The 21,897-nt window shown below is 44.2% G+C and overlaps 1 protein-coding gene across 9 annotated transcripts in view; it reads right to left on the reverse strand.

Annotated features, from left to right (window-relative positions):
• dmd (dystrophin) overlaps positions 1-21,897 on the reverse strand; it is a 1,595,363-nt gene that overhangs the window by 241,494 nt on the left and 1,331,972 nt on the right. For all 9 annotated transcript variants that reach the window (XM_078408877.1, XM_078408870.1, XM_078408878.1 and 6 more), the window contains one exon: positions 3,746-3,918. In XM_078408877.1, coding sequence (XP_078265003.1) covers positions 3,746-3,918 — 173 coding nt within the window. The remainder of the gene's footprint in view (positions 1-3,745; positions 3,919-21,897) is intronic.

Here is a 21,897-nt window from a genome sequence, read left to right on the forward strand (position 1 = left end):
AGTGATTTCAGCGAAAATTAGGACGCCGGAGAAGCATTGATAAGCATGGGAATTTTGCGATGTTTCCAAAGACGGTGTAATCTCTCAGCCAGGTGCTAGTTTCACAAAAAAAGAAACTTGTATCGACCCGACTCGGCATTGTCGTGGTCATTGTCGTAGGGTAAAAGAAAATTTCGGCAATCTGCTACGACTTCGACAGTCGCCGGCAGTCATCTAAAAAATCGCCTAAGTGGGACGGGCCCTTTAATCGCAATGTTTCAGTTGTGTGCTCGCATGTCCTAGTCATAGCAAAGGCCATATGCCTGCATAACAAGTGTCAAGGCCATTGGATATCCCAGTTGCTAACCATTGTAACTCCCCTTCCAATCCACAATCTGACCTTTCTGTTCAGGGTCTCCTCCATTGTCAGAGTGAGGCCACAAACAAACTGGAGGAACAGCACCTCATATTCCACTCGGGTAACTTACAACCCAACGGAACGAACACTGAATTCTCCAATTTTCAGAAACCTCTCACAACTCCCCCCCGCTCCTTCCCTTTCTTCCCCATCCCTGGACTTGCACCTATTTCTCCCCTCCCACTCGACCTACATGCCTTCTTCAGGCTTCACAACTCACAGCTCTTCAATCCTTTTGTCTCACACCTTTTTAAAATCTCTGGCCATCTGCCTATCAAACCCCCCCCCCCCCCCCCCCTTTTGCCTGTGGTTGCCGATTACCTGCGAGCACACCACTGAAACAAGTCACAGACTTGTCACAAAGCCACTCCTTCGTTGTCTTGGCTGTGTGCTTAGGGTCGTTGTCCTGTTGGAAGGTGAACCTCTGAGGTCCAGCACGTTCTGGAGCAGGTTTTCATCAAGGATCTCTCTGTACTTTGCTCCGTTCATCTTTCCCTCGATCCTAACTAGTTTCCCAGTTCCTGCCACTGAAAAACATCCCCACAGCATGATGCTGCCACCACCATGCTTCACCATAGGTATGGTATTGGTCAGGTGATGAGCGGTGCCTGGTTTCCTCCAGACCAGACTTGGCATTCAGGCCAAAGAGTTCAATCTTGGTTTCATCAGACCAGAGAATCTTGTTTCCATTGGTCTGAGAGTCCTTTAGGTGCCTTTTGGCAAACTCCAAGCGGGCTGTCATGTGCCTTTTATTGAGGAGTGGCTTCCGTCTGGCCACTCTACCATAAAGGCTTGATTGGTGGAGTGCTGCAGATATAGTTGTCCTTCTGGAAGGTTCTCCCATCTTCACAGAGGAACTCTGGAGCTCTGTCAGAGTGACCATCGTGTTCTTGGTCACCTCCCTGACCAAGGCCCTTCTCCCCCAGATTGCTCAGTTTAGCCGGGTGGCCAGCTCTATGAAGAGTCCTGGTGGTTCCAAAGTTCTTCCATTTAAAAATGATGGAGGCCACTGTGCTCTTCGGGACCTGCAATGCTGCAGAAATTGTTTTATACCCTTCCCCAGATCTGTGTTTCGACCCAATCCTGTCTCGGAGGTCTACGGACAATTCCTTCATCTTCATGGCTTGGTTTTTGATCTGACATGCACTGTCAACTGTGGGACCTTATATAGACAGGTGTGTGCCTATCCAAATCATGTCCAATCAATTTAATTTACCACTGGTGGACTCCAATCAAGTTGTAGAAATGTCTCAAGGATAATCAATGGAAACAGGATGAACATAAGCTCAATTTTCAGTGTCACAGCAAAGGGTCTGAATACTTTGTGAATGCACTCTAACAGAGGAGATAGCACCCTGAATACACAGCAATATGTGGAAGGTTAGTAAATTTACACAAGTCAATGAATGTAGAGTGAATGTTGAATGCTGCTGAGGCTCATTAGTTTCACTCAGGCTTCAGGCAGGAATTCCACCCTCTTGACTTACTAATGATGTAGGTTCACAAGCAATTAATGCTTGCTACTTGCGATACCTGCTGTTTGAGCCCTGGCATTCAAAGTGAAAAAAAATCTTAAATCCATAAAGGAAATGGCACCAGTGAAAAATTATTCACGTCGGTATGTCAGAATCATCTTGATTCGGTTGAAAATGTATCTTCTGCCCCTTTTCCGGGGTTACGTCCGCATCTGGGTGGTTTTAGAGAGGGACTACGCGCTGTTCACGGGCATTCTGGGAGATTTACGGGACTGCTGGGCATCCTGAACAAGGATGGGGAAATAGTCAATTAAGAATATTTGTTATACTTTGTACGATGGGGGTGGGTTTTGTTTTGAATCATTTAGTATTGTACATATTATTGTAAATAATTGAGTAAATTATTTTTGGTTGGAAAAAAAGAAAATGTACCTTCTCCAGGATTGCTGGCTTTAAGTACGTAATCAAGGAGACCTGGTTTTGTGCAAAAATTAAAGTTACAGCTCTGGCACAATGTTCTTCCAGCTGTTGCTCAAATGACAGAGATTTAAACTTCAACACGAGATCAGAGATACTATTCAATTTTCAGGGAATAAGCAGTAAAACAGCTTCAAGAAACCTGGATGCGGGACCATTGGTGTGAATGGCAAATATTTTCAGGCCCATGTTAATGGATTCGTGAAGTGTAATCCTTGACCATATCAGTGGTGGGACTGTGAGAATGCTGAGCAGAGATTTATGCGCATAAGCTGCTTGTTACACAGTACTGTATTGTTCTCCAGAGAACAACCACACTGTTGAACGATTTCCAGTGGGAAAGAGGGCAGCAGAGGGAGTCCTGAATCCAGCAGTTCAGCGTGCACGCAATATACATTAGCTCTCCGCAGTGACAGGGAAATCCATCACTGGGTTTCCTGAGGGAGGCTTTCCGTCTCATATTAAAAGAAGCAGCCCACCAAAAATGTAATTTGCCCGTTAAAAATGTTATTCCCAGAGAGTGAAAGGCTTGAGTTTTATTTTCGTGAAGCCACTACACAGGTCACGCTGGAACCCGTGAACAAACCCACTGGGGAATACCAGATGCCAAGATATTGCCACGTTCTTGAGAGGGCAAGAGCCCACAATAATGACAATTGCCTCTTTCCTTTGTTACAATCACTATTGTAAATTAGCTGGAAGCGATTAATTATGATCCCTTTCTGCCCCCGTCATTTTCCAGAGTGCATTCTTCTCCCTGTGGTGTCCTGAGCCGATTTGTTGGCTATAGTTCTGCCAACAGCTTCTTCCACTACTTATAAATCTGAGCCTGGAGAATTGACATGAGGTGGCCGGTAAAGGTTGGTATCACACTTCATCGCTAATTACATTTACCACATTGCTATCGAGGGGGAATAGGTCACCCAGAGTTATATCACTGCAAATTTATAATAATCCTGAAGTATTCCAAGCAGACGCGCTAAACTCTTAGCTCGACAACAGAGTCAAAAATAAATTTAAAGGTTTCCACCGAAGACAAAATGCTGGTGTAACTCAACGGGTCAGGCAGCACATCTGGAGAAAAGATATCGGTGATGTTTCGAGACCGTTCATCAGACTGAGTCAGGGAGGAGGAAACTAGAGGTATTGCATCGATGATTCAGGAAAGGTGTAGCCCACAATGGTCCATTGTTGGCTGGGGACAAGGTGACAACGAAGGAATACAAACGGTGAAATTAGCAAGGGGACTAGGGTGGGAGAGGGACGGGATGCAAGGGTTACTTGAAGTTAGAGACATTAATATTCATGCCACTGGGTTGTAAGCTACTCAAGCAAAATATGAGGTGCAGTTCCCCCAATTTGAGCAAGATGCAAGATGCAAGGTGCAAGGACTTACCTGATGTTCAATGATTTTTTCCTGAGTTCAGTCCAGCGAAAATTCATGTCATCAAGATGCCTCTGGAGCAAAACCCCTTCCTCACCGCCCTCCAGACCTTTAAGTATTTTCTGTCCATTCTCGTCCAAGTTGTGATAAGTGTCAGTGTGAGCATCGATTTCTGACTGAAGATCCTGCAACACGGAGGGGAAAAAAACTCTTGAATCCACAGTTCAGGACAATCAATGAGCTGCAGTTATCTTCAGTTGAATCGTAAGAAAATCGACAGGAAATGAAAGCAAACTAAAAAGCACACATCTGATGCAACTGACCTTCACGTGATAAGTTTTCCTTTGCAAAGCTTTAAGGCTAAACTTGGGAAGGATGCAGAGCTTTTGAGGCACCTGCATTGTGCCTGCGATGCTCGATGTGGGAAAGCACAGAACCCTCTGCACCTCCTGCCCAAAGATATGTCACTGGAAGGCAACCAGCCTCAGCTTTCAATGTTGCATAAGCAACTCAAAGGATACAAAACCATCATTCAGACTCCACATTGTAGGAGGCTTCCAGCGACACAACAGTTGAATAGAACACTTATGAAATTAGCTTTGTCTTTTATCAAATCAAAAAGCTTCACAGTTCTCAGTTCTCTTTAAATTTTAATGGGCTCAAACATTCCTCAAACAATTGTCACATTACTTCTTGGCAACCACGAAAGAACCCTCCTACATGATCAGACCAACTGTACAACATTAACTGTGCATTTTGTCTTAGTTTAGTTTGCTTTAGTTGATTATTGTCATGTGCAGTGAAAATCTTTTTTGTTGCACGCTGTCCAGTCAGCAAAAAGACTATCCGAGATTACAATCAAGCTATCCACAATAGACAGATGCAGGATAACATTTAGTGCAAGAAAAAGTCCAGTCTTGTCCGATTAAAGATAGTTTGAGGGTTTCAATGAGGTAGATGGTAAGTCAGGAATGCAGTCTAGTTGGTGATAGGATGGTTCAGTTGCCTGATAACTGTTTTCCTGTATATCAGGCGATTGTTTCATTTCATCCGAACAAACCTTCCTGGATTCATCCTTTGAGAAAGGAATAAGGTGCCAGAGAACCAATACCAATGAGAGTAAACTCATTATCTCAGAGTCAAGACCATTGGCATTGGACAAATTGGAGTTGGCTAAATAGTTGAGGCAAGGACAGCACTTAATGGTAAATAAATAAATAGCTTTTGTCAAATAGAGTGGAGCAAACAAAACACATTAAAAAAAAGGGAATTTTTTGGTAACTAAAGGGAAGGTAGATAATGTTGGACTGTTGGAGCCGGTGGCTGAGCTACTTTGATGATTGCTGGAATGATAAATCTTCAGATAATGAAGCTCCCAATGATATTGCAAAACTGGACAACATCTAGGCTCCAGCTGGTGGCAAGGATGACTGATTCTGCACAGGTTCCAGGGTCTAGCCGATTCAGTGGACCGAAGGGCGTGTTTCCACGCTGTCTAAAAATCTAAAGAATTAAACTGTCACGGAGGCTAGTTATGACGTTAACGAGTTGCACAAAAGACAAATTTACTTTCTTAAGACTTCCTGTTACATTCTGTGGTTTAAAGTGAGCTTGCTCCTGCTTAATTGTGAGCTAATTTCTGTGCTTGTCTTCAACTTTGGAGGGTTTGAAGATGGCAGGGAAATTTTTGATGCTGCCTGATGAAGTGCCAAGTGAACTATTCAGAGATACGAACTGAGATTATTTGGTAGGTCAACATTTGCATTGGAAGTTTTGCTCCTGTTACGCTCCTGCAACTAACTCCCATTCCATCCAAGACTTAATGAACGAGATAACGTTGTTGATGCCCAATCAAAGTCAACAATCTAGCCCCAATTTATATGTACTTCTGCTTCAAAATATGCTGTATTAATGTCATTGTTCATCTAATTCATTCATGTGTAATTTGTCCTTATAGAGTAGAGGACAATAAACCTGTGTTTCTATGTAAGGTAGATCTCTGAAGAAGGGTCTCGACCCGAAACATCACCCATTCCTTCTCTCCTGAGATGCTGCCTGACCCGCTGAGTTACTCCAGCATTTTGTGTCTACCTTCGATTTGAACCAGCATCTGCAGTTATTTTCCTTCACTATAATTGATTGTTAACCTCAGAAGCTGCAGTACAATAGACAATAGACAATAGACAATAGGTGCAGGAGTAGGCCATTCAGCCCTTCGAGCCAGCACCGCCATTCAATGCGATCATGGCTGATCACTCTCAATCAGTACCCCGTTCCTGCCTTCTCCCCATACCCCCTCACTCCGCTATCCTTAAGAGCTCTATCCAGCTCTCTCTTGAAAGCATCCAACGAACTGGCCTCCACTGCCTTCTGAGGCAGAGAATTCCACACCTTCACCACTCTCTGACTGAAAAAGTTCTTCCTCATCTCCGTTCTAAATGGCCTACCCCTTATTCTTAAACTGTGGCCCCTTGTTCTGGACTCCCTCAACATTGGGAACATGTTTCCTGCCTCTAATGTGTCCAATCCCCTAATTATCTTATATGTTTCAATAAGATCCCCCCTCATCCTTCTAAATTCCAGTGTATACAAGCCCAATCGCTCCAGCCTTTCAACATACGACAGTCCCGCCATTCCGGGAATTAACCTAGTGAACCTACGCTGCACGCCCTCCATAGCAAGAATATCCTTCATCAAATTTGGAGACCAAAACTGCACACAGTACTCCAGGTGCGGTCTCACCAGGGCCCGGTACAACTGTAGAAGGACCTCTTTGCTCCTATACTCAACTCCTCTTGTTACGAAGGCCAACATTCCATTGGGTTTCTTCACTGCTTGCTGTACCTGCATGCTTCCTTTCATTGACTGATGCACTAGGACACCCAGATCTCGTTGAACTCCCCCTCCTCCTAACTTGACACCATTCAGATAATAATCTGCCTTTCTATTCTTACTTCCAAAGTGAATAACCTCACACTTATCTACATTAAACTGCATCTGCCATGTATCCGCCCACTCACACAACCTGTCCAAGTCACCCTGCAGCCTTATTGCATCTTCTTCACAATTCACACTACCCCCCAGCTTAGTATCATCTGCAAATTTGCTAAGGGTACTTTTAATCCCTTCGTCTAAGTCATTAATGTATATCGTAAATAGCTGGGGTCCCAGCACCGAACCTTGCGGTACCCCACTGGTCACTGCCTGCCATTCCAAAAGGGACCCATTTATCCCCACTCTTTGCTTTCTGTCTGTCAACGAATTTACTATCCATGTCAGTACCCTACCCCCAATACCATGTGCCCTAATTTTGCCCACTAATCTCCTATGTGGGACCTTGTCGAAGGCTTTCTGAAAGTCGAGGTACACCACATCCACTGACTCTCCCCTGTCAATTTTCCTAGTTACATCCTCAAAAAATTCCAGTAGATTTGTCAAGCATGATTTCCCCTTCGTAAATCCATGCTGACTCGGAATGATCCTGTTACTGCTATCCAAATGCTCAGCAATTTCGTCTTTTATAATTGACTCCAGCATCTTCCCCACCACTGATGTCAGACTAACTGGTCTATAATTACCCGTTTTCTCTCTCCCTCCTTTCTTAAAAAGTGGGATAACATTTGCTATCCTCCAATCCACAGGAACTGATCCTGAATCTATAGAACATTGAAAAATGATCTCCAATGCTTCCACTATTTCTAGAGCCACCTCCTTAAGTACCCTGGGATGCAGACCATCAGGCCCTGGGGATTTATCAGCCTTCAGTCCCATCAGTCTACCCAAAACCATTTCCTGCCTAATGTGGATTTCCTTCAGTTCCTCCATCACCCTAGGTTCTCCGGCCCCTAGAACATTTGGGAGATTGTGTGTATCTTCCTCAGTGAAGACAGATCCAAAGTAACGGTTTAACTCGTCTGCCATTTCTTTGTTCCCCATAATAAATTCCCCTGCTTCTGTCTTCAAGGGACCCACATTTGCCTTGACTATTTTTTTCCTCTTCACGTACCTAAAAAAACTTTTGCTATCCTCCTTTATATCCTCCTTTATATTAGTTAACTTTTGTTGCTCTTTAAAAGAGTCCCAATCCTCTGTCTTCCCACTCTTCTTTGCTTTGTTATACTTCCTCTCCTGGAATGACTGTCAATATATCAGCCAGGAAATGATTACCAGAATGCTATTGTGCAGAAATGAAACACATCAAATTCTCCACTGTTATTTTGAGGATGTTGGCCATTCCATTAAGAAGCCTGGTGTGAGGTATGTATGGATATGGTAAATGCTTCCCTGAAATAACTTTCAACCTGTACAATTTCTCCTTTGCCAAAAATCGCAAGCGATCTGTGAATTCACAGGGCCAGAACAAAAACAGTCAATTGTGCACAGCTATATATTAATTGGTGTACATTGAAAGTTCTTTCATTTTATGCATCATGTAACCTGGACATCTTTTGTTTATTACCATTCCCAGCTGTCCTTGAAATATATAACTGGCTTAAAGCAATGCTTAACGCTGTATTTTTAATTTTCTGTTACTTATTTTAAAAGAGGAAAGATACCTGATGTCACAATAATAAAAATAGATTTTTTCCAATGCTATCCGACCAGGGTAACATAATCTCTACATTTTATTATAACACAGAAACAGGCTGTTCTCTTAGAACATTACTACCAGTCCTCTTCCCTTACTTATTGCCCATATAGCCTGTTCTCTCTCACTTATCCAATACGTCCCCTGCCACTTACCTACATAAGAAGTGATTCACAGTCACTGGTGGAAGGAAACCAGAGCACTGAGGGGAAACCTCCATGGTCACAGGGAAAGCATGTACATTCCACATGGAGAGCACCCGAGATCAGGCTCAAGCATAGGTCACTGGAGCCGGACTGCTTTGCCAGTCTTCCACCCATGAAACAGACTTTTGGCGAGGCTGAAGAAGGGTCAGTCTGAAGAAGATTCTCGACCTGAAACCTCACCCATTCCTTCTCTCCAAAATGCACTCCAGCATTTTGTGTCTACCTTCAAATGGATTTTTGGGCTTGACGTTCAACCAACGAGTATTATGGACGTTTGTAAAAAACAAAATGCCTGGCAATCTTTAATTAGCTTCATGGCTAACGTTAAATTGCAGGGTGCTGGGAGATGGAGGTGGCGATTTTTAGTTTTGGTCTAGTTGGTTCAGCATCAGGCATTCAATGTGTAATATGCATGATGAATCACCTGTAAAGGTCAAGCAGACAGCATGCAGAATAGGTAACTGATGTATAATCACTGATTGTTCATCAATGCCAGGCTGAAAATTATCTCCCCTCTCATATCCGTGTCTGCAACCATGCACAACATTTATTTAAGGTGAAAGACCAATGCTGTGCAGACTTTACAATAATACATGAACCAGTGACTACTGCATTGCTACTGCCCTGATCCATTGTTTAGTTCCCTTGAATGGGAAAATATGAATAAAAGAAATAGAAGTAGGCAGTTTGGCCCCTTGTACCTGCTCCGCTATTCATTATGATCATGGTTGGTTTTTACCTCATGGTCACTTTAACCCCATGTCCCTTGATCCCCTGAGCAGCAACACACTTAGAGATCTCAGTTTGAATGCAATTAGTGACTCAGCCCATCAACATCGCTTTTGTGTTAAGAATTCCAAAGATTCATCACCTGGATGAAGATTTTTTTTTAACCTGTCCCGATGGCAATCTTTAACTGCGAGCTGGAACATCCCGAAACATTATTGTTTACAACTGTTATTCATTGTCCTGTAAAAGGCATTTCTGTTTTCCCCTGGATATGGTACTGCTTTACTAATAATCAATCAATAACAGCATTCTGAAGTTTGAGTTCAACATTTCTGGCGCTATGACAGGACTCGAACATATCATCTTGCTTAACTGCAGCACGGAGCTTCTTAATTTTGAGTGTGGTATTAAGCTAAGACCCCTCAGGCTGCAGAAAAGTTTTACTATGGCCAACTTTCCACCCTGAATCACCATTTGAAAGGCCATCAATGGGCCTTTTATTTAGCATTTGGCTAAACGTTCAGAGACATTCCGGTCGTTACAACAGAATACAGTAATGGTAATTTTTAAATCTAGTTTGACTGATATTTGGATGGTATGGTCATTTATACCAACAGATGTCTCCACATTTAGCTATATTTGCAAACGAGACCATCTGTTCAGGTCATTTTCAGATGAATTTATTGACAGCATAAATTGTTGAAGATGGGTGAAACGATATTCAAAACCTTCAGAAGGTTGTAATGCAGAGAATACATGGTCCCATCTTGATACATGGGCCAACAACAATGGTTCAGTCTTGTGTCGGAAGGAACCGCAGGCAGTGAGAATGGGCCCGCACCTGTCCTCCACTATCACCCTGAGTACCGGCACACCACAGGGCTGTGTTCTGAGCCCCATGCTCTACTCCCTCTTCACACACGACTGTGTTCCTGCATTCGACACCAACACCATTGTCAAGTTTGCAGACCACACAACGGTGATCGGGCTGATCACCAACGGGGATGAAACAAACTATAGAGCGGAGGTGCAGAACCTGGCGGACTGGTGCTCTGATAACAACCTGTCCCTAAATACAACCAAGACCAAGGAGCTGATCATCAACTTCCGTAGGTCACATAACGGGGAATATGCCCCGATCTCTATCAACGGGGACAGTGTGGAGAGAGTGTCCAGCTTCAAGTTTCTGGGCACTCACATTTCGGAGGACCTAACATGGTCCAATAACACTGCTGCGCTGGTCAAGAAGGCACAGCAAAGACTGTTCTACCTAAGAACACTGAAAAAGTCTGGTCTACCCCAACAGCTGCTGACGACCTTCTACCGCTGCACCATAGAGAGCATCCTAACGCATGGCATCCCTGTGTGGTACCTCAGCTGCACGGTGGCAGAAAGGAAAGCTCTACAGCGGGTAGTCCATAGAGCTCAGAGGGCCATCGGAACACAGCTACCAGACTTGGAGGGCATCTACAACACACGATGCCTGAGAAAAGCCACCAGCATCCACAAAGACTCTTCACACCCCTGCAACAGTCTGTTCGAACTCCTTCCATCGGGCAGACGATACAAGGCCTTCTACGCCCGCACCTCCAGACTCAGGAACAGCTTCATCCCCAGGGCCATAGCTGCTATGAACCGGTCCTGCTGAGCCGGATGGTCACAACGCATAGATCAACTTGCACTTTACCCTGTCTAAAACTGTTACAATTGTTTCGTTGGGTTGCTGTTGTCTAAATTACTTAAATTATTGCATCGTATGGGAGGCGCATTCCCAATCTCGTTGTACCCCTGGGTACAATGACAATAAAAATATATTGTATTGTATTGTATTGTAACTGTAGATGCTTGTTTAAACCGAAGACAGGCACAAAATGTTTTGATGTGGTTATGCTTTATTCTTAATTGTTAACTGTATGTTTGTGTTGTCATTTGTGAGCGGAGCACCAAGGCACATTCCTTGTATATGCACATACTTGGCCAATCGTGTGGATCGTGACCCTTGTTCAGACTAAGAGTCACGGGAAAGGGAGACGTGAGATATAGACGGTGATGTAGAGATATATAAAACAAATGAATGAAAGATATGCAAAAAAGTAACACCGATTAAGGAAACAGGTCATTGTTAGTTGTTTGCTAGGTGAGAACGAGAAGCTGGTGCGACTTGGGTGGGGGATAGTCCTTGTTCATCCTTCACCTCCAAATGGAAATCCGTTTTAAAACAAACATTAAAACAAAATGTATAGAAATAAAAGAGAAAGTGTTGGAAACATTTAACAGATCATGCAGCATCTACGAGAAGAGAAACAGAAAATGTTTCTCAGCCCAAAACAATCTGATGAATTTCAGACCTGAAACTCTTTACTGTTTTTCTTTTCATAGGTTCTACCTGATCTGCAAAGTTTTCCCAGTATTTTCTGTTTTTATTTGATAATGAACGCTTTCTCTTCTGCTTTAGAGACCTGATAGATCTGCTCTGCGATTCTAGTCATCTGCCTTGAATTTAAATATTAGTAATGATTTGCAAAATCAGTCTGGAGTGACTGAAGTCTTCACTGAAATGGCAAGCAAAAGAACTCGGTGGAATACCACTGATGGCTCACAAAGCATTGAGGTTAATGGCAATTGGACATCGCACAAAACCAGTGCACTTTCACAATGCAAAGTGCTAGAATTAGGAACTTAATTTCTGACTAATTACAAACACTAAGATAAAATGTATAGATTTTTCTACCAAACACCTTTGCAACAAAGCACCCAAATCAATTGACAAAAAACGATTGTACAGTAAACATGATCTTTAAGAAAAGTTATTGTTAACTGTTTAATTAGTCACAAGACCTCTAACATCAGGCAGACAGTAGTTCCCAATTATCATTTCACAGCTGAGCTTAGATAAACCATAATACACATGTTAAAACCATCCAATGACCATGGTTCATTTAGCTTATATTTTTAGTTAAAGAGGGAGCAATTTATGAGAATATACTTTGTTAGTTCCAGCACAATGACTTCTACTCAGTTGCTAAAGGCAGGATGAGGGTTATGAAAGACAAGCTCAAGTAAATCACATACTTAATTAATTTCTCGTATTGAGTCACATCAATTCCTTTTGTTTTAGTTTATAACACCACTATTAACTCAAGTACATTTGGATATATTAATCTGCAATAAAGTGATTCACAATAACAGTGAAAAGTTGAGGAACACGGAGTTTTAAGGAAACAGGCCATTGCAACATTGAGTGCATTGCATTTTACTAGCACTGAAGAAATTGCAGCAAAAATACTGGCCCATTAATAGCTAAAAACCCTCCTGATTATTTCTTATTGACTGATTACTCCTGAAATTCTAATATGCCCGCTTTAATGAAAAGACAAAAACGAACATGGTTAGAAGATAAAATCATGCTACATGTTTGGAACCCAAGTGTTTCACCCAAGATTTCATCCACAACCCTACAGGTAATGCATTCCTTGACAATGAAAACGCGGTGCTGAGGAATGATGCTAAGCCGGGGAGCTGTGGGGATGAGTGGTGCAGATTGTCTGGGGGTGGTATCAAGTATCATGGGCAAGGCTTGTGCCAGGTGTCCAATTATCAAGAGACGAGGGTCAGGGCTGAGAGGGTGGAGATGATTGGATGAGTGGCAAGGAGTGTCCCAATCTGGCAATGATCTTCAAACAGCAAGTTGTTTTGGGAGCTTCCATCAATCGTTGCTCCCAGGATATTGAAATATAACTTCCTCTGGCAATGGTCCAAAATGTACAATGCAGGTACATGGAACTTCAGATGGTGGTTTACAAACAACGACTCAAAGTGCTGGAGTAACTCAGCAGGTCAGGCAGCATCTCTGGAAAACATGGATAACTGATGTTTCGGATGTGAAGAAGGGTCCTGACCCGAAAGTTCACCTATCTGTATTCTCCAGAGATGCTGCCTGACCCGCTCCGTGTTCTCCAGAGATGCTGCCTGACCCGCTCCGTGTTCTCCAGAGATGCTGCCTGACCCGCTCCGTGTTCTCCAGAGATGCTGCCTGACCCGCTCCGTGTTTTCCAGAGATGCTGCCTGACCCGCTCCGTGTTCTCCAGAGATGCTGCCTGACCTGCTCCGTGTTCTCCAGAGATGCTGCCTGACCTGCTCCGTGTTCTCCAGAGATGCTGCCTGACCTGCTGAGTTACTCCAGCACTTTGTGTCTTTTTGTGCTCTAAAATGTACATGGACGGTTGCACAATCCAGTGAGTGTCTGATATGGAAATCATTGCAAGTAGCAAGCAGATTTCATGGTGAGAAGGCTCTGGCTGAATTACCAGAATCATGGATGATGGTCAAAAATGACAGTCATCACTTTTCACTTCAGGCAATGTATATCTTTAATCACATTGCCCTAAAAGACACTCTGCTGCACAACCTCCTTTTTAAGCCAATTGTACAATACTTTCATAACTCTCCAACTTGTTGGAAGAAAAGTGAACAAATGGATATTGGTCTGAAGAAGGGTCTCGACCCAAAACGTCACCCATTCCTTCTCTCCAGAGATGCTGCCTGTCCCGCTGAGTTACCCCAGCATTTTGTGTCTATAAATGGATAGAGATGGGTTGGAAATAGATGTTGAATGCAGGAGGAGGCTTGAGTGGAGTAATAATCTATATAGATTAGCTGTGCTGAACAACCTCCTTCATTGCTGTAGATTCCATGTAATTAAAGAGAGTATCTATCCGACTGACATTTAACCAATGGTGTCTTTATTTGCTCATCCCATTAACAGGCAGCAGAGAAAAAGAATTGATGCTCTGATGGTGGCATGAGATCACTAATATACATGGTGAGCATGACTGCCTGGACCAAGACTCAACAAGGAGCCTGAAATATAATGGTCACAGTAGCTTGCTGCATTGCCTTTTAGGTACTGTGAGCACCACACTCCCCTTTCGTCTCACAACCTCTCATTTTGTCATCCAATTTCATCCATGATATTGTATCATATGTCTTTTCTGAATCACGATAAACTTTGTATATGACATTACATTCAAGATTCTGCTCCTGAAACATTATGCTGGGGTTCCTGCCTTTGGCCCACCATTAAATTGGCTGGAGATATCTGGCATCGGTGTCATCTACCACCAATTCCTTCACCATTTTACCACCCACACCCATCCGCTTGTCCCCCCCCCCATCCACCTGGCCTCTCCCGCCCTTTATCACCCACTCACTCTGAACTCTGAAGTCCTCCTTTACTTCTCCTTGTTGCTCACTATAATCACCATGCCTAGATTACTCCCACTTTCAAGATCACTCCTTTAAGCACCTGGCCAGTTTGCCAAGCTAAACAATGCGACAAGGGACAAAGATTCAGTGGATAGACACAAAACGCTGGAGTAACTCAGTGGGACAGGCAGCATCTCTGGAGAGAGAGAAGGAATGGGTGCCGTTTGGGGTCAAGACCATTCTTCAGATTCCGTGATATTACTGGTAAATTCAGCAGGATCTTGGCTCTCTTGATATTTTCAGCCACAGCAATGAAGCTCTCTCTCGTATTTATGGGGGTTGTCTCTTGTTTATCACTTCATCATACCGTTTATCATACCGAAGTGCGAGGTATGATCGACCCGCTCGCAGGCCCCTCATCGCCCTGCGTGGCCTGGCCGCGACACTTTCCATCGCCCGGTGGGGGCTCAGGACTTTCATCGGCCTGCTTGGTTCGGCCCTGGGACTTTCCATCGCCCGGTGGGGGCTCAGGACCTTCATCGGCCTGCTCGGCTTGGCCCTGGGACTTTCCATCGCCCGGTGGGGGCTCAGGACTTTCATCGGCCTGCTTGGTTCGGCCCTGGGACTTTCCATCGCCCGGTGGGGGCTTCAAAAAGTTGGGAGCCTCGATCACCTCGTGGCACCATGGGAGAAGAAATCAGGAGGAGATAAGACTTTGCCTTCCATCACAGTGAGGGTGTGCCTAGAGCAATCACTGTGATGGCTGTTTGTGTAAAAATTGTGTAAAAATTGTATCTGTGTGTCCTGTGCTTTTTGTTGTCTACTGCCGGACCCTGACGTGAGAGGACACTGGCGTTGTTTATTCGCCGCTTCTCCGTTAGGATAGTTTGTCTGTTTGTTTTTATGTTTGATTGTTTATGTAAACGCTTTTAGCTTCTGGAAAGGCGCTATATAAAATAAATGCTTATTATTATTATTACTTCTGAGGAATACTGAAAAGTCATAGTTTGCCATTGCAACATTTTTTTTTACACATCTTCTGTATTTTATGGTGAATATTAATTGGGAATAATGAGTCTTGTTTTTTTAATTTCCAGTTCCTACCACCAATTCCTTCACCATTTTACCACCCACACCCCATCCGCTTGTCGTCCCCCATCCACCTGGCCTCTCCCGCCCTCTATCACCCACTCACCCTCCGCTACCCGCTCCCCCTCCCCCTCCCCATCCCCCACCCGCTCCCCTTCCCCATCCTCACCTGCTACCCCTCTCCCACCCGCTCACCCTCCAGCTCCCCCTCCTCCACCCGCTCCCCCTCCCCCACCCCACCCGCTCCCCCTCCCCCACCCGCTCACCCTCCAGCTCCCCCTCCTCCACCCGCTCCCCCTCCCCCTCCCCCTCCCCCACCCGCTCCCCTTCCCCATCCTCACCTGCTACCCCTCTCCCACCCGCTCACCCTCCCGCTCCCCCTCCCCCACCCCACCCGCTCCCCCTCCCCCACCCGCTCACCCTCCAGCTCCCCCTCCTCCACCCGCTCCCCCTCCCCCACCCCCTCCCCCACCTGCTCCCCCTCCAGCTCCCCCTCCCGCTCCTCCTCCCCACCCGCTCCTCCATCCGCTTGTCCCCCCCCCATCCACCTGGCCTCTCCCGTCCTCTATCACCCACTCACCCTCCCCCTCCCGCTCCCCCTCCCCACCTGCTCCCCCTCCAACTCCCCCTCCCGCTCCTCCTCCCCACCCGCCCCTCCTCCCCACCCACTCACCCTTCCCCTCCCGATCCCCCTCCCACTCCTCCACCCACTTCCTCTCCCCGACCCACCCCCTCCCCCACCCGCTCCCCCTCCAGCTCCCCCTTCCCACCTGCTACCCACCCACTCCCCCACCCGCTCCCCCTCCCCCTCCAGCTCCCCCTTCCCACCTGCTACCCATCCACTCCCCCACCCGCTCACCCTCCGTCACCCGCTCACCCTCCCGCTTCCCCCTCCCCCTCCCCCAATTGCTCCCCCTCCCCCACCTGCTCACCCATCGATCTCCCTCCCCCACCCGCTCACCCTCCCCCAACTGCTCCCCCTCCTCCACCTACTCCCCCTCCCGCTCCCCTTCCAGCTCACTCCCCCACCCGCTCACCCTTCCTCTGCTTCTTCAAGATGAGGCTTGTTAAATGAGGACCAACTGGTTTCAAACTAAGTTTAAACTTAGAATAAGTGTTAGCTTTTCCAGCACTGACCGTTTCGATTTAAGGGACAGAATTAGCATGGTGGAATTAACATTCTAACTGAGTACACCAGAAGTATTGATTCCACTGTGATTTGATTTATAATCAGGCCATAAGTCCAAAGCACAATTTATTCTGCAAATAGACTTTCCTATTACAATGCTCAGATGGTGTTAAGAGAGGTCTCGAAGGAGAAAATAAATGAAAACACCTGCTCTTCAGCAATGGTTAGATAATGTCATAACATGCTACTCCAAGGAAGATTGATTAAAGAGAGACAACACATAGGTACATGAGCTGTTCAGCCGTAATGCAACATTCTCAACAGAAGCATGATGAATGCATAAATGAATATTTTGAAAGGTCCTTGAAGTGACAATGTGCTATAGCTATTTCTATTCCTAATTATTTAGAAATAGAGTCATAGTCATAGAGTGATACAGTGTGGAAACTGGCCTTACGGCCCAACGTACCCACACTGGCCAACATGTCCCAGCCACACTAGTCCCACCTGCCTGCGCTTGGTCCACATCCTTCCAAACTTGTCCTATCCATGTTAACTGTTTCTTAAACTACCTCCTCTGGCAGCTTGTTCCATACACCCACCACCCTTTGTTACCCCTCAGATTCCCATTAAATCTTTTCCCCTTCATCTTGAACCTATGTCCTCTGGTCCTCGATTCCCCTACTCTGGGCAAGGGATTCTATGCATCTCCCCGATCTATTCCTTTCATGATCTATTCCTTTCATGATTTATTTTATATGAAAATAGTAAGACACAACAGCTAACGCCTAGAACCATTCCCTCACCCTCTCACTTTTCATTTTACAATGTGAAGCATCAAGACCCAGTAAGGGGGAAACATCTCTCAGCAAATTCAGTGCACCACTTTTTAAAATTAATATTATAATTCAATGTGTTACAGTGCATGGCATTAGTGTACATAAGCCATTACAGAAAGATAAATTATGTTACCAATTATTGTACCAAAGCTGCAGAAGCACTATAGCAAAGATAACGGACAACGATTTAGAGAACTGGACAAACAATGTTGAAAACTGAGCTCAAATCCCTGCAGGACAGCTCACATGTAAATTCCACAATTGGTACTCATCACTATCAAACTATAAATTGTTTCAAAAGTGCATCTGACTCATGAAATCTTTTGGCGAAGGGAATGTCCTTTCCTGGCAATGTTCTCTTTGGAACATGGAACACTATAGCACAGAGACTGGCTCTTCGGCCCACGATGTCAGTACTGACTATGATTCTAATCTAAGCTAATTCCATCAGCCTGTGTATGTCCCATATCGCTCTATTCTCCACCTATTTGCACGTCTGCATAAATGCCTCTTAAACATCACTGTCGTATCTGTTTCTACCAACACAGTGCAACATGGCTGACTCAACCTGCTCTTCAATGTCTACTTTGTTCAGAAGTAATTAGATACGGCAATAAATGCAGGTATTGTTAGTAACATGGGTTTGATTAACACTATTTAAAATATCAAAGAAAGTATTGCTATAGAAATGTGCCCAGAGTTAATTTGCTAATTCCGTGTGCAATGGTTTTGTTTTATTGTTTATTTAAGGAAGTAAATTCCAGCACAAGTGCTCTTAAAGTTATTCCATGCAATCAAGTACAGAGATTTCATCTGTTAAATACATTACGTGCTGTGTTATAGAAAGAGATCACCCAAGAATATCCCATCATAAACTTGGAATCACAGAGAACAGTTTCTGAACGCAGTTGCCTTCAGTGTTGACTGAGCAAACCTGAGAAAAATCAGTAAAAATCAGTGACGGTTCATGCAATTTCAGCCTCATTAAAAAGTGCATGTTTGAGTATAGGGCTGCTAAATCATCTTCCAAAGTCCACAGGCAACCACTGGATGAGTTTCCAGAAGATTCCTGCTGCCCCCCACTTTGTCAGAAATGGTTTGAGTTTTGAATGTAAAATTATGAATATCAAAATAACATGACAGTTAATTCTATCTGTAGCTCTATCTGTAGCTCCGGCTATAGACATTACATGAAAAGAATGCAGAGTATTGTAAAAAAAGACACAAAGTGCTGGAGTAACTCTCTGGATGAGGCAGCATCTCTGGAAGCTCTGTTTCAGGTTGGAACCCTTCCCCAGTCTGAAGGAGGATCCTGATCCGAATGATCACCTATCCATGTCTTCCAAAGTTGTTGCTTAACCTGCTGAGTTACTCCAGCACATTGTGTCTTTATCACAACCCTCTATATTGCAAAGCTTGAGAATTAACTTGTGAATTTGAAACGTGAGAGTCAAAGGCACGTTACAACTTGAACTAAATGTCGAAATCTGATGAATAAATCATCGTGAATATTGGTCAAGCCTTGGGTTCAGTTTATAACATTGGCCGAACCATTGGTCTGAAAGCCTCCCGTAAAGGAAAGGTCCAGTGGAGTATAATTGATGTCACAGTCCTAATAAAATAATACTCACTGCACTAAAATTGTATTTGTTCCAATCTTCAGCATTCCAACAAAGGTTTAGTTCCATACTTCAATGTCTGTTCTCAACTCATCCAGAGGTTATAACGATGTTTATTTGTGTTCCGATGTCCTTCAAAATGACATTCTAGTTTGTACTGAGTTTATGACTATTTCTTCCAACTTTGCACACAGTCAGGTTGCAGCGTACAATACTTCCTTTTCACCCAATGATTCACTCAAGGTCTTTTTCCCTGTTTTCATTTCAATCCATTTCCCTTCAGGATGAAGTGGAGCAGTTGCTGCTGTGATTGGTTCTGCTCACAACCCAGTGCTTCCAATTAGCACCAATTTCCCCTTCATAACACAAGCAGCCAGGAGGGCACAGGAGAAACCAGAGTTGGGAGCAAAGACTGGACGTTTCTCCAGCCAAAACGCCGCCTTGTGAATGGCGGCATTGAAGCCCCTGCTGCAAGTGCAGACGCACTCTCTGGGGATTTGCTTTTCCTGATGTGGCATGGAAGCGTGATTTTCCACGGACTGTTAATTAGTCTCAAATACTTTTCTGCCAGTTTCTGCACCCCCTGCCAGCTGCCCTGGCCTGTGCTGCTCAAAAGGAATCTGTGTAAACTTAAATCATCATTCTCTCCACTCGTCCCATTTCAGTTTAACCGTGTCTTGGTGTACAGTCATGCCATCATAATTTGCACTTAATATGATCAACTTGCTTCTACTACTTTTATTGCCTATCTATTATCGCACCCCACTCACCTTTCCACTATCTTTCCGCTTTCTAACCACACAGAGATGCACTTGAGCAGTTCAAGGTGACTGGGCCAATAAATTTTAATTATACCATGGCGGTGAGATATATCTGCTTCTTTCACTGAAACGCCTCCCACAGTTCACTTGAGGTAGGCAAGGAAAAGGCTATGCGCGAAACATAAAGGGCAGTCCTTTGGTACGTACAGCTCTACATTTTAATCTCTTGTGCAAATTAGGTTGAAATGCTTAAAAGCAGGGGAGCTGAATGCATCAAAGGTCTGTGCTGAGACCCACTTGCCCTCTAATCGAGGAATAACATTCAAGCAGGTGAACGAAGACTTGTGGCCAGAATGGAAAATAATGTGCGAGCAAATTTAAAGAAAGAAATTAAAGCTAGGCTGTAGAGACCAAGTCAGTGGATATTTTTGAGGCAGAGATAGATAGATTCGTGATTAGTACAGGTATCAGAGGTTATGGGGAGAAGGCAGGAGAATGGGGTTAGGAGAGAGAGATTGATCAGCCATGATTGAATGGCGGAGTAGACTTGATGGGCCGAAAGGCCTAATTCTACTCGTATTCCTTGTGACCTTAGATGCTGTATTAAGTGGACAGAAATCAGGAACATTTAAAAAATGAGGGACTGCTTTCCCATTTGAAAGTGTTAAGGCACAGTGATGTGTGTCACCAAGAGGATACAGTCTTCTTGAGAACATTTCAGTGCGTCCTCATGGTTAGTTTCTGCTGTAGTACAGTAGTTGACACAATGGCATTTTTGGCTGTTTGAATACTGCCGCAGAAGTGATTTGTATTAGAGCTAAAACAAAAGAGGAATTTATTCAATATCTACAGCTGTTCAAAGCAATCCAGAGAGATTGGGAACATTTTGTTCCACACATTCGGAAGAAGTAACAAGTTTCACACTTTCATTCCCACACCATGGGTTTGGTGAAAACAGCTGCAAACAGATTGGAGAAAGCTGCATCAGATTCAAACTCTCAGCAGCTACTGTGGAAGCTTCACATTGTAGAAAGTAAATGCTCAAGTTAATTACGGCAATTTCATCTGCTATAAAAAGGAAACAAAACATTTTCAAAAATTGGAACAGATAATGACTGCAGGCTTTTGCTGTAACATTATCTACACAATTTACAGTGATGAGAATCCTACACACAACCAGTGCATCTGCACTTCTGAACTTCAAATAATGCTCATGCGCTTGTTCAGTGCACATAAAACCTGCATTACTATCATATCTTTTGCATCCCTTTCAGATTTTCGAAGGTGCTTTATAAGCCAATCCAGTGCATTTTGTAATGCAAGTAACTTGACAGCCAATTTGTAAGCATCGTGCACCCAGGCACCACATTTTTCTTTAAGTGATATCGATTGTGGAATAATTATAGGCGAGATCACTGAACAGAACTCACTTTCTCTTTAAAATGTTCCCTTGGGATCTTCTGCATCGACCAGACAGAGCAGATGGAGCCTAAGTCCAGCACCTCATCCAGAAGGCAGCACAAGAACCCTCCAGAGAGTGGCTTGATCTTCTGATAATAATGCAAGAGTTGTAACAACTGAGCCAAAGCTGACAATTTTTAGCAGAACTGCATGTTATTTTTTTAGAGAGCGCTGCGCTGATGGATATAGAGGAGGCAGGGATCATAAGATCATAAGTGTTAGGAGCAGAATTAGGCCATTCGGCCCATCATCTACTCAGCCATTCACTCATGGCTGATCGATCTTCACCTCCTAACCCCATTCTCCTGCCTTCTCCCCCATAACCTCAGAAACCCATACAAATCAAGAATCTATCTATCTCTGCCTTAAATATATCCACTGACTTTGCCTCCACAGCCTTCTGAGGCAAAGAATTCCACAGATTCACCACCCTCTGATGAAAGAAATCCCTGTTTTTGTATACAAGCCCTCTCAAAATAAATGCTAGCACCGCGTTTGCTTTCTTTACTACTGATTCGATTGCAGATTAACTTTTTGG

This window comes from Rhinoraja longicauda, chromosome 12 (assembly GCF_053455715.1).
Source record: "Rhinoraja longicauda isolate Sanriku21f chromosome 12, sRhiLon1.1, whole genome shotgun sequence".
Lineage (NCBI taxonomy): Eukaryota > Metazoa > Chordata > Chondrichthyes > Rajiformes > Arhynchobatidae > Rhinoraja > Rhinoraja longicauda.